Source organism: Callorhinchus milii, unplaced genomic scaffold (assembly GCF_018977255.1).
Source record: "Callorhinchus milii isolate IMCB2004 unplaced genomic scaffold, IMCB_Cmil_1.0 Scaffold1, whole genome shotgun sequence".
Classification (NCBI taxonomy): Eukaryota; Metazoa; Chordata; class Chondrichthyes; order Chimaeriformes; family Callorhinchidae; genus Callorhinchus; species Callorhinchus milii.
In genome coordinates this window covers 109,338,834-109,353,070 of record NW_024704742.1, presented here as the reverse complement: position 1 = coordinate 109,353,070, position 14,237 = coordinate 109,338,834, and the positions used below count along the sequence as shown (strand labels likewise).

At 47.2% G+C, this 14,237-nt stretch overlaps 1 protein-coding gene across 3 annotated transcripts in view; it reads right to left on the bottom strand.

The window, feature by feature from the left end:
- mctp1a (multiple C2 domains, transmembrane 1a) overlaps positions 1-14,237 on the bottom strand; it is a 251,498-nt gene that overhangs the window by 149,291 nt on the left and 87,970 nt on the right. For all 3 annotated transcript variants that reach the window (XM_007893071.2, XM_007893072.2, XM_007893073.2), the window contains exons 4-6: positions 10,265-10,407; positions 7,932-8,011; positions 1,660-1,771 (exon numbers count right to left, since the gene is read on the bottom strand). In XM_007893071.2, the coding sequence (XP_007891262.1) occupies positions 1,660-1,771; positions 7,932-8,011; positions 10,265-10,407 (335 nt within the window). The remainder of the gene's footprint in view (positions 1-1,659; positions 1,772-7,931; positions 8,012-10,264; positions 10,408-14,237) is intronic.

Sequence of the window (14,237 nt, the reverse complement as noted above, 5' to 3'; positions counted from 1 at the left end):
CTTGGTAGCTCAATCTTAAGGGGGGGTGAACGTACAGAGAGATCTGGGTGTTCAAGTAAGCAAATCATCAAAGGTAGCGGGGCAGGTAGATAAGGCAGTAAAAAAGGCATTTCATAGAATCATAGAATGTTACGGCACAGGAGGAGGCCATTCGGCCCATCGAGTTTGTGCCGGCTCTTTGACAGAGCAACTGACTTTTATTAACCCCACTCACCAGCTTTCTCCCCATAACCCTGCAAACCTGTCTTCCTGGTGTACTGAGCTTTATTAGTAGGGGCATACAGTATAAGAGTAGGAAGGTTATGGTTAATCTAATCAAAACACTGGTTAGGCCTCAGCTGGAGTACTGCGTCCAGTTCTGGGCACCTTACCTCAGGAAGGACATTAAGACACTGGGAAGGGTGCAGAGGAGATTCACGAGAATGATACCAGGAATGGGGAACCTTAGCTATGAGGACAGGCTGGAGAAGTTAGGACTTTTCCCATTAGAGCAGAGAAGGTTACACGGGGACCTGATAGAGGTCTTCAAGATCATGAAAGATTTTGACAGGCTAGATAGGCAAAAGCTGTTTCCGCTGGTAGGTGTGTCTGTGACCCGTGGTCACAGACTTAAGATATAATAATAATAATAATCCTTGCATTTGATATCGCGCTTTTCACGTCTTCTAGACATCCCAAAGCGCTTCACAGAATATACTGTAAAGTGAATTGACTGTATATTTGTGGGCGAACGCGACAGCCAATTGCGCACAGCAATGTCCCACAAACAATCGTAGATTGAAACTGAACGATTTATTATTGATTTTTGTTTTGGAGGGATTATTATTAGGCGTGGAGTAAGGAAACTTGCCCAAGGTTTCGCCCTGCCTGGAATTTCCTTCCTATTTTCAAAGATTCACAATTTTACTACTTTTCCTGAAGACCCTTACAAGTTATCTTGACTCTTGATTTTCCAGATGTGCCGCTGGGAAAGATGGAGGATGCTCGTGGATGATTTGTACTGTATACAACTGAATCCATTTCATTTTACCAGAACAGTTCCACAAAAATTGCTACGGTCACAATTAATCCAGAAAATAAGATTATTCGCATTTGGTACAGTTAGAATTCTTCTCAGTGAAACGTTATTTATAAATAACACTTTATTCAGATTCCTGAAAGTGGGGTCAAGGCACAGCAGAGCAGTACTAAGTGACAACATCACCTTGGGCTGAATTAGCTGATATCTACAGTGGACTGTGGAATAGGCGCTATAATTAGAACTCCTGTGTTGGGGAAGGGAAAATCACTCAGGATTCCAGCTCTGATAACTATACCACAACCCCCATGGAACCATGTTTGTATGGGTGAGGCAGATTGGCGTCAGCAGTCATGACCCTCATAGTCGAAACGCCTGCTGACACTCACATTTAAGGCTCATACATGAAAAATTGTCATTTGAGGTGAGGAACAGGAGTTCAAATGGTGCCTCTGGAACAGTACCCCAATACAATAAACAGTTAACACTTGAAGTTAACACTGAAAATAAAATAGGAGAAACTTGGTGAAAAATTGAAATCAAGTGAAAATAAAAAATCCATTGACAAATGCCCCAACTCTACATCCAGGAAATCCTCTGTTCTGTAATGCCACCTTCAAAGAATCAATGGATAAACTTACAGTGTTTTTCAGATCAATTTCTCTGGAAACCAAGATAACTGTCATGAACAGGCTCCCCAGAGCTTGAGTAGGATAGCTCGGGTCCTTCAGGTTTAAAGTAACATCAGTGAGTCTGAAAAAAAGTATATCAGTACAAGAGGACATAGTTTAAGAGTTGCAAAGAGCAATTTCAGCAAACCCCAAAACATTTTTTCATTACCCAGAAGGTAATTAATGAATGGAACACGTTTCCAGGGAGGATGGATGTCTGGATGCTGCACTCATGGAACAATGATCCTTGCATTTGGAACACTTCACTATGGGGGGGCGCGGGTGGTGTTTCTTCACTAGCCAGGGGTGGGGTCAGAGTCCCACCAACATGGGATCCCACTGACATGCAAGACCCTTTTAATGTCCCCAGAGACATACTAGGGCCTGAAGCTCATCCAGTTCACAGAGTTTTAGCTAGAATTCGATACGTAGATGCTACAGGCTAGAAACAAGCTATTTAACCAACTAATCTGTGCTGGTGTTTATACTCCACATGAGCCTCCTTCCATACTCCTCTATTCCCTTGTCCTGCACAAATAACATCTCTTAAAATATTCATATCTAGAGTTTTCTGTTATCATCATAGAATCACATAATTATACAGAACAGAATGAGGCCATTCGGTGCATCAAAAAGAGCCACCAAAATCAATCCCATTCTCCCGCTCTTTCCCCATAGCCCTGCAAACTTGTCCTCCCCAAATAATTATCTACTTCCCTCTTAAAAGTTGTTATTGAATCGGCTTCCACCACCCTTTCAAGCAATGCATTCCAGATCCGAACAACTCGCTGTGTGAAAAAATGTCTCCTCACCTCCCCTGTTTCTTTTAACAACTATTTTAAATCAGTACCCTCGAGTTACCCACCCACCCACCAGTGGAAATAGTTTTCCCTTACCCTATCGAATCCTCTCATAATTTTGAAAACTTCTATTCTTTCTCCTCGTAACCTTCTCTGCTCCAGGGAGAATAATCCTCGCTTCTCTAGCTTCTCCTGATAACTGGAGTCCCTCATTCCTGGTACCATCCTGGTAAATCTCCTTTGCACCCTCTCCAATGCCTTGACATCCTTCCTAAAGTGTGGTGCTTAGAAATGAACACAGTACTCCAGCTGAGGCCTAACCAGTGTTTTATAAAGGTTCATCATAACTTCCTGACTTTTGTATTCTATGCCCCAAGTTATAAAGCCTAGTATCCCGTACACTTTTTAACAGCTTTATCTACCTGTCCTGCCACCTTCAAAGATTTACTTATATGAAACCCCAGGTCTCTCTGTTCCTTCACCCCCTTTAAGATTGTACCGGCAGCTTATATTTCAGGTAATATAAAGCTTGAGGCGGCAGGGAGTTCAGCTAGGGGGTGGTGGTGGTGGGGTGGAGCGGGGGAACCACTGACATCATAGTTCACATTTAGGAGTTTGCGCACGCAAAAAAAAAAAAAATCCTCTGCGCCCCCCCCCAGGGAACACTATGTTCCTGTTGGGTTGGCTGCCCCAGCCTATGGGTTAATGTCGCCCACCTGACCGCTCGCTCCCGGTCCCCGTGTGCGCACTATGGCTGCAGCTCTGACCCGAACCCCCTCACCCCCTCCATCCCCCCAAACCCTCACCCTCTGCATCTCTCCCGCTCTGTCCTCCTCTCTCTCCATCTCCCTCGCCTTCTATCCCCACTTGATCCTCCCACAACCTCCCTCTGTTCCAGCCTGGGAATCCTCCGCCGGGCTCACCGTGGCACTCGGCGTTAACTGTCCAGCAGCAGCCACACCGACTGCCCCATTCCCCATCACACTCGCCAGCCACCCCGGACACAGACCCGGGGAGCCAACCTCTCCTCCCTCATCCCCATTCCCCCCACCCCTGCCTCACAACCTGGACCCCCCTCCCTCCCCACACACCCTTCTGTCAACCGCTCCCTCCACATTGGACTATAAAATGTCCGCTCCCTCAGTAATACGTCCCTGGTCATCAACGATCTCATCCTTGATGAGAGCGTTGACATCATGGCCTTAACTGAAACCTGGCTCACCCCAGGCGACACCTTCCCCCTCACGGAGGCCACACCACCCGGCTACACCTCTCACCACATCCCTCACCCCAACCGCCGTGGCGGTGGTGTAGCCCTTATCTCAAGGACACCACTTGCCCTATCCCCCTACTCCTCTGGCTCTTTCCCCTCTTTTGAGCACCTCACCCTCTCCCACCCCTCCCATCTCTCAATCAAAATTCTCCTCCTCTACCACCTTCATCTCCGATATTTCTACCCTCCTAACATCTCTCTGCCTCTGCTCTGATCGCCTCATCATCCTGGGCGACTTCAACCTGCACTTCACCCCCTCCTGCTCCATCTCCTCGGACTTCTCCTCCCTCCACTCCTCGCTCAACCTCTCCCTCCATATCAACTCCGCCACTCACATTCACGGCCACCCACTCGATTTGGTGATCACTCGGGGCCTCAGTGTCTCAGATGTCACCATTACCGACACGGCCGTCTCTGATCACCACTTCATCTCCTTCACCATGTCCACACCCCTCCCTACCTCCACCAGACCCACCACCATCTTCTACCGCCCCTGAAAGAAGTTACCCCCTCAATCCCTAACCGCTGCCTTGGAGTCCTCTGAACTCCTCTCCCTCTGGCCTTCATCCTTCACTGACCCCTCTTCTGCTCTCACCCTCCTCCACAACACCCTCTCCTCCACACTCGACACTCTTGCCCCCATCACCTCCCGTACTGTCTCTTATTCTCGCTCCTCCCCCTGGTTCACCACCCACCTCCGCTCACTGAAGAGCCAGGTGCGGGCCGCTGAACGCACCTGCCTCAAATCTGGCCTAACGGTCCACCGGCAAATCTGGCTGGACCTCCTCAAAATCTACCGCTCCACTCGGCCAAGTCGTCCTTCTACTCCAGGATAATCCTGGAGGCGAAGAACAACCCGACGCTTCTGTTCTCCTACACATCCCGACTCATCCGTCCCCCCCGCCACCCCGCGCAGGTCATCTCCTCCAACCTTCACTGCAAGGAGATGCTGGATTTCCTTGAATCCAAAATCAAGGGAATCCGCTCCGCGGTCACTCCCCCTCCAACTTCCACCCACCTCCCACCCCTTCCCTCCCACACTCCGACTCCTACCCATCCTCCCCTACACACCTTCAAACCCGTTTCCCCACCCTCTGTCACCAAACTCATCCTGTCCTTGAAACCCACCACCTGCTCCCTGGACCCCACTCCACTCCTTATCTCCCAGCTCCACCTCCTTGCCACTTCTCACAGACACCATTAACCTGTCCCTCTCCTCTGGCTCTGTTCCCATTCCCTCAAAACTGCCACCATCACTCCCATATTGAAAAACCCTCCCTTGATGAGTCTCAACTATCAAGCTACCGGCCCATCTCCAACCTCCCCTTCCTGTCCAAGGTTCTCGAAAGAGTCGTCGCCTCCCAGCTGCGCTCTTTCCTCTCCACCCACTCACTTTTCGAACCCCTCCAGTCGGGATTCTGTGCTGCCCATAGCACAGAAACCGCCCTGGTCAAGGTCACCAATGACATCTTGACCATCTGTGACCAGGGCTCCCTCTGCCTCCTTGTCCTCCTCGACCTATTGGCCGCATTCGATACGGTCGACTACTCTATCCTCCTCCACCGCATGTCCTCCCACCTCAACCTTCAAGGCCCTGTCCTTGAATGGTTTAGGTCGTACCTCTCCCACCGTCTTCATTTTGTCTCTGCAAACGGCTTTTCCTCCAGCCCCCGCACTGTCTTGTGCGGTGTCCCTCAGGGCTCTGTCCTCGGTCCCCTCCTCTTCACCCTCTATATGCTCCCCCTGGTGACATCATCCACAGACATGGGGTTAACTTCCACATGTATGCGGCTGACACCCAACTCTACCTTTCCTCTTCTACCCTCAACTCCACGACCACCGATGTCCTGACAGCCTGTCTGTCTGACATTGAGTCCTGGACGAGAGACAACTTTCTTCAGCTCAACGTGCGAAAAACTGAGGCCCTCCTGATTGACTCGCGTCAGCGCTTCCGTACCTCGGGCGCTGACAGCATCAGCATCTAAGGCTGCACTCTGCACCTCTCAAAGGCAGTCAGGAACCTCGGCGTTCTGTTCGACCCTGAGCTGTCCTTTCTCCCTCATATCCGCGCCACAACTGGCACCGCCTTCCATCACCTCCGGAATGTCGCCAGACTACGGCACTACCTCACCCCTCACGCTGCTGAAACTCTGGTCCACGCCTTTATCACCTCAAGGCTGGACTATGGGAACTCTCTCCTCGCCGGCCTTCCCGGCACCTCCCTCCACAAGCTGCAGGTCATTCAGAACTCTGCAGCTCGTGTACTGTCCCGCACCAGGCTTCGCGACCACATCACTCCCACCCTCGCTCACCTCCACTGGCTCCCCATCCCCATTCAAGATGCTCATCCTCACCTACAAGGCCATTCACGGCCTTGCTCCCTCCTACCTCTCCGACCTACTATCCCCCTACTTACCCTCCGTTCCTCTGGCTCCGGTCTGCTCCACATCCCCCGCCCTAACCGCCCTACCATCGGTGGTCGGGCCTTCAGCCTCTCAGACCCGAGGCTCTGGAACTCTATCCCCCAGTGCCTTCGCCGCCTCCTCCCTTTCCTCTTTCAAGGCCGGTCTCAAGACCTTTCTCTTTGACCGAGCCTTCAGCTCCCCTCTCGACTCTCTACCCCCTCCTCGCTCCCTCCCTTCCCTCCCCTCACCCTGACCAGTTCCCCCCTGCTCGGGTCCTGACCCAACTGTACAGCGCCGTGGGATGTCCTCCCGACGTGAAAGGCGCTCTATAAATGCAATCTTGTTGTTGTTGGTGTATATTGCCTCTCCTCATTCTTCTTCCCAAAATGCATCACTTCACATTTCTCTACATTAACAACAACAACAAAATTACATTTATAGAGCGCCTTTCACGTCGAGAGGACGTCCCAAAGCGCTGAACAGTCAGGTGTCGGGGCTTGAGCATGAGGGAGGGGTGGTGAAGGGGTGAGGGAAGGCGGAGAGGTCGGAGGGAGATCAAAGGCACGGTCGAAGAGAACGGTCTTGAGAGGTCTTCAAGGAGGCAAGGGAAGAAGCGAGGAGAAGGGACCATGGGATGGAGTTCCAGAGTAAGGCGGGTCGGGCGGGAGACATGGAGTAGGCCGGAGCCAATGAACGGAGGGAGCGGGCAGGTTGGTAGGGAGTCAGCAGGTCAGAGAGGTAGGAGGGGGTAAGGCCAAGGATGGCCTTAAAGTTGAGGACGAGGATCTTGAACTCGATCTTCTGGGGTATGGAGAGGCAGTGAGGTCAGGCGAGGGTGGGAGTGATGGGGTCACGGAGCCTGGTGCGTGAGAGTACACGAGCTGCAGAGTTTTGGATGACCTGCAGCTTGTGAAGGGAAGAGTTGGGGAGGCCGATGAGGAGGGAGTTCCCGTAATCGAGCCTTGATGTGACGAACGAGTGGGTGAGGGTTTCGGCAGCCTGAGGGGTGAGGCAGTGGCGGAGTCTGGCAATATTGTGGAGGTGGTGGTGGGCAGTGCTGGTCATGGCGCGCATGTGGGGGAGAAAGGACAGTTCAGTTCAAACAAGATTCCCAGGTTCCTGACTGGCTTAGTGAGGTTGAGGGTGCAGCCATGGAGGCTGATGCTGCCAGCGCCTGAGGTGCGGAGTCGCTGGCGCGAGCCAATTAGAGGGGCCTTGGTCTTGCTGACGGTGAGTTGGAGAAAGTTGGCCCTCGGCCAGGACTTGATGTCGGACAGGCAGACAATCAGGACGCCAGTAGTTCTGGAGTTCAGGGTGGAGGCAGAGAGGTAGAGTTGGGTATCATCCGCATACATGTGGAAATTTACCCCATGTCTGTGGATGATATCACCAAGGGGGAGCATATAGAGGGTGAAGAGGAGGAAACCAGATAAACTTCATCTGCCATGTGTCTGCCCATTTTACCGGTCTGTCTATGTCCCCTTGCAGTCTGCTACTATCCTTCTCACTGTTTACTACTACTCTCTGCTTTCTGTCTCCCAGCCAGTTCTGTATCCATGCTGCCACTGTCCCTTTAATATTGTGGGCTTCTATTTTGCTTACAAGTATCTTATGTGGCACTTTATCAAATGCTTTTTGAAAATCCATATAAATTACATCAACTGCACAAACTTCATCCACTATCTTATACTGAGGGCTGATGAAAAACTGGAGCTTATATCAATGAGAGATTAAAATGCATAACCCAGCTCTAATAGCAAATACCTTTTCAATTCCAGTTTGCTTAGATCCAGATAGGCTGATCCCATGAAGTCATCTTGTAAACCAAAGTCATAATCATAGACCTGCAGGAGAGAAGTCATAGCAGAAAAGTAATGTTGAGGTAAACAACCAAAACTTGATAATAAGAATATTAAAAATATATAACATATAAAATATTTTTTAAAAAATTTTTTTTTGAATTTTTAAAATCCTATTTTCAGTTTCTGAACATTTCACATGAACACATGGAGACAAAAGGAAATTATATGTAAATTCCACAATATGTGATAGAGTGCATGCATCCAATAAAATATGAAGTTTGTTACACACCAACCACTAACAACTTGAGTGTTTTGGTGCATCTGTAAAAGAATTGGCCTGTGATAGACCCAATGACTCTGGATTGTACTTAGTCATTGAGGAGAAAAGTACTGTGATAACAGCCCCTAATTTATACTGAGTGGACTGGCAAGAGGACTGATGTCCTACATCTGGAGAAGTACCAGATTCTCCAATTTTGTAAGGCAAAAAATCCTGAAATGAAAAAGGACATTGCCTCCAAATTTGATCTGAAGCAACAGACTTTGAATGATTTCCTTGTGGTATTGTGCAGTATATGGTAAAGTGAGGCCTGTTTCAACTCAGCCCACATAGCAGGGATGCTCCCATTTCTCTAATTTATGAGTCCATTAATCAATCATTCACCACAAGTGGAGCAAACACACAGTTAATTAAAGAAGGAAGAGCTTTCGGTTGAGGCTGGAGTTTTCTCCCGTTTGTATAACCTTTCTTTAAAGTTTTACAAATATGTTAGTGTTGGATTGAATGTGTCTCTCCCAAACATTCTTCTTCCTTTTAGGGAGAATATCCATCTATTTGTAAATATAGGACGCACTATCGGACCCACTGGCTCTGAGCATCGCACCAAACCCTGATAGGTCTGTAATACAGTACAATATAATACAATACAATTTATATACAGCACGATTCACATCAGGATTACACTTCAAGGGGGTTTAATGATACCGGACAGGGGGGTGGGAGCCGAGTGCGAAGGCGCGGACGATCGAGTACATTTCGAGATGCGGCTGGAGGAGGTGGGACCCGATCACCGGGGGAGTAACTCACCGGCCGGCGGCTCAACGTAACTGATTCAGAATCACACGGAGCCGACCGCTGAGGTTTAAACCCACACAGGGCTCTGAGCCAGTGAGGGCCTTGTGGTGATTGGCCCCGGACCCCTCATCGTCATTGTGTCTTCATAATAGGCTACGTTCCAGACCAGTGACCAGTCGCTCTGGTCAGCGACCGACTGATCGACCGACCGCTCGGGACAGTGAATCATTTTGAATAATTTTGTACATCTCTACCAGGTGGTCCTCTCTCAACCTTCTCTGCTCCAATGATAAATAGACCCAACTTCTCAAACTCTCACCATAACTGAAGACCCTCATGACCACCGTCTGTTCCTATAAGCCCACATCCTACAAATACAGTCAGTATTTACACTTTACAGTAAATCCTGTGAAGATCTTCGAGAATTCAAGACATGATAAAGTGCTCTCTATAAAATGCAGGGATTATTATCTATTATTATTATACTAATAATCTACTGATGCAGTTGTGAGAGCACCACAAGCTAAGTCAGGCTGACACACATCAATCATTTATTGTATAAGGTTATTATTAGTAATATAAATAATAACAACAATAATAATCCTTGCATTTGATATAGCGCCTTATCACGTCTTCAAGACGTCTCAAAGCACTTCACAGAATACACTGTAAAGTGAAATGACTGTATATTTTGTGCGCGAAACAATAGTAGAAAGCATATGAAACATTTAATAAAAAGATAGAACTTTAAGAGCATAAACATAATTACATCTGGTGTCAACAGATCAAATGAGCTGGATGTGGTACACATTGCAGTGTAACACCTAATATAACCAGCAGATGGAGCTCGCACATCAGTAGTGGTTTTTAATGGGGACTAAAATGTGTTACTTAACGTGGATGCACGTATTACTGCTGATTTCTGTAGTGTAACATACATTGAGTAAAAAGGGTTAAAATATAGTGCAATATAACAAATATTCAGTAAGTTGTTCGGTGGGACTGAAGTGAACAGTTTTGAAGTCGAGCATTGCTCCAATAAGAGATTCCATTGTATTACAACAACTTGTATTTATCTCGTGCCCTTCACGGAGGGGTAACATCTCTGAGCGCTTCATAGGGATGAGGTTGGATGCTGAGCAAGGGAGAGAGGGAAGTCGTGAGGTACTCAGGGACTCTACTGCTGAGTTGAGAATAATAAACCTTTGCATGTTCCCTACCTTTACGTACAAGGGCTCTGCAATGTTTTCAATTAGAAGAGTGGTTTCCTCATTCCACACTGGGTTGAGGTTCTTGTGAATGGTTTTGCTCCTGAAAACCTCTTTTCCTGCTATTTTGAACTTCACATATGGATCACTGGTACCTGAAACAGCAGAAGAGAAAGTTCAAGGTTAACAATATTAATTTTAAATGAGCAAGTGAATACTTTCAGCACTCCAATACACTATCTTGCATGAAACACAACAACAACTCGCATTTATGCAGCACCTTTCATGTGGTCTAGGGTCCTGGAGCACTTATCAATGAAAGGTCCATTTTTAAACATATCCTGGGTGATGATACCATATTACATTTCAGAAGTATTCCACTCATTTTAAATATTTTTTCCCTAATATCCTTTTGTCTCGGTTTCTTTTCTTTGCATTCCCAGCAAGTACACCTAGCTAGCTCCTTAAACAGCTTTTCCAGCACGTTGGGACATCCCCCTGACATAAAAGGTGTTATATAAAGGCAATTTGTTGTTGTTATTTTCTCAGACCTCCCAGAATGTGTGTGCCATTTTACAACTGAACATTGGGTGGTGCACAAGTCCTGGGATGACTTCCCTGTGAGGAAGCTCCTGACTGCTCAACACTTCCTATATCTGCATGGCTGAGATCACTTATTTATGTCGAATTAATGTCTTTGCAATATATTGTTTAGGATTTCCAACAACAGCGATGTTGCTAACAGCAACTCCCCTCACAGAATTGCTCACATTAAGTGAAAATAGCAATCGTTGTGTTGGTGTGGCAAATCTATCCCTTGTGCCCGCTTCACTGCTTTTACCAAAAATAAGGTTTGTACACATCTTTATAGTTAGCTTCATTGCCTAACATGTCAACATTACTTCAAAGTTAACGTGTTAAGGAAGGCAAGATACAATAGGAAGTCAAAACATATTTTGAATGTTTTATTAACAAAAAAATTCCCAAGCAGGAGACGCCCTCCCGACGTGAAAGGTGCTTTACAAATGTAATTTTGTATTGTATTGTATCATGCGATTTTGCATTTTACACTCACATACAGAAATGCCAGAAATGACATTTCACAAAGGAATTTTAGTGTTGGAACGGGCATGCATTAGGCCCTGGTCAAATATCACCCATTCTATTTCACAGTATTTTCAAACTCTTGATACAATTAACTGTAACTAAAGTGTTATACCAGAAGCTGCACACTTCATTGCTAACATTTCAGTTAGAGCATCTCTGGATAAGAATATTCTTGAAGAGTGATGATGATTGCAAAAAGCACTTAATTGGCTCATCTGATATAGTAAGTGCACTGAATGTAGCTCAAGTCCCTGCTGATAAATGCATTATTTATGTGGACTTTATGCTACAATTCATTTGTTAATGTCTTCTGCAGAATTATTGAACCATTGTGGTCAAATCAACATTTGCTGTTCCCCACGAGCCAGTTTGATGCAGAAACTGCCTTTATAATAATTGATAGATGTTTCTGTTACTGATAGAAAAATGCTATCAGTCTCTTTTGTAAGTTTTTGAGTTCTTCACAATGCAATATAACAAGGCTGACCAGCATTCCTCAGCACGATATTAGTATTTTAATACAATCAAAGTGACATTGATAAGCTGTTATACATACAACCGAGATGCATAGTTCGGATTCAAAGGTGATTAAATCCTTCCACCGGGAGAGATGGTGACCGCTTAGATACGTCAATCCTTGCCCTTCTCCTCCTGTGGCGGTCTCTTGCTCTCCTATCGATGTATTGGGTATTATTACACTTTTATCGTGCACTCTCATGCCAGCCCCTGACCAGGTATCACCAATGGTTTCACAGAAACTACTGACCAGCTCATGCTGGTTTTTCCTTTGTTTCACATTTGCATTCCTTCAGGCCTTCTTAAACACTTTTGACACCCTCTTATCAAAAGAGGCTGTCTTTGTTCATCCTGCCTCCTGGAGCCATACGTCTGCCACCATTAAATTCTCCTTCAAAATATACACAGGCTGAAGAAAAAAAGGCTCTCGTCCTCTCTCAGGGAAAACAACCTGCTTGAGATGAGAAGGTGGGGTGGCTGCAGCCGTACTTTTTCTTTCAGGATACACTAAGTGTGCGCATAAAGCGCACCGAGCAAAAATCACCAGTTTACACTTTCGGAATCAGTTTTTACTTCATACACCTTATTCCACTTTCTATCTGAATCAGTGTACAACTGTTCATTGCTGATGTACTTCATTCAAAAAATATAACCTTGCTACCATAAAACATTTTTTAGGATTTGTTAAAGACATTGGCCCTACAAAATATACAGTCACTACACTTTCCCTTATATCTTGTGAAGTGTTTAAGACATCCTCCTGACATGAAATGCGCCATATCAAATGTAAGGATAATTATTATCATTATCCCTCAAATCCCTCCACAGACAGTCTCACCACAACTACCCTCTGCAACCTCCTTCAACCACACTAACCAGGCTGCTGCCTTCATTCAGCAAACACTGTTTCATGTCCCCTGTCCTGTCTGTTCCACATTTCCACATGTGTGCGGATGACACCCAACTCTTATCTCGCCGCCTCCATCCTCGACTCCAGGACAGTTGACGTCCTGGCAAATTGTCTTTCTGACATCAGGTCCCGGATGAGAGCCAATTCCTCCAGTTCAAAACAGAAACAGAAGTCACTGGGAACACTCACTGGGAGGTTTACTGGACTATGTGGGGGAGCTCTGTAAATAAATATAATTAATAAACTTTAAAAAAAAGTACAACTGTGGAGCACTTCTAATGGAAAACCCCGCCACAAAATACTGTAGATGCTGGAAATCTGAAACAAAAACAGAAGTCGTTGGGAACACTCAGCAGGTGAGGCAGGATTTATGGAGAAAAGAAAGCGAGTCAACGTTTCAGGTCCACGATTCTTCATCAGAACTGGGGCATGTCCTCCCAACATGTCCTCCCAACATGCCCCAGTTCTGACGAAGAGTAGTGGACCGGAAATGTTGACTCACTTTCCTTTCTCCATAGATGCTGCCTGACCTGTTGAGTGTTCCCAGTGACTTCTGTTTTTGTTTTCAGATTTCCAACATCTGCAGTATTTTGGGTTTTGTTCCTCCAGCTCAATGTTGGCAAGACAGAGGCCCTCCTGCTTGGCTCCTGGCAGCACCTCCTCACCTCAGCTGCTGACACTATCACCATTCACCTCACTGAGCCAATACGAAACCTCAGTGTCCCGTTTGACCCTCAGCTATCCTTCAAACCCCACATTCATGCCATGATCTGTTTCGCCTTTCCACACCTCTGCAACATTGCCCGCCTCCGCCACTGCCTCTCACCACAGGCCGTGGAGACCCTGATCCACGCTTTCATCATGTCCTGGCTTGACTATCCCAACTGCTTGCTCGCTGGACTTCCCAACTCTTCCCTCCACAAGATGCAGATTATTAAAAACTTTGCAGCTTGTGTCCTCTCCCGTACCAGGCTCCGCGAACCAATCACCCTCGTTCTTGCCTGGCTTCACTGGCTCCCTATCCTGCAGAGAATCGAGTACAAAACCCTCATTCTCACCTTCAAGGTCATCCATGGTCTTGCTCCTCCCTATCTCTCCGACCTCCTAACCTTATATTAACAGCCTGTCCGCTCCCTCTGCTCTGTGGACACTGGCCTGCTTCAGGTCCCCCGCACTTCCTGCCCCACCACTGGTGGTTGGGCATTCAGCATCTCTGCCCCCACACTCTGGAACTATCCCGCAATCCCTCCAGCTCAGCCCCTCTCTTGCCTCTTTCAAGTTCCGTCTAAAGACCTTCCTCTTTGACCGTTCCTTAGGCCACCTTCCCAGCCCCACCCCCACTGCCCTCCTCCTCTCGTGACCCCAACTCGCAGCTCGGGTCCAAAACCCCAGACTGTCCAGCGCTCTGGGACATCTTTCCAACGTGAAGGGCGCTATACAAGTGTCGTTTGT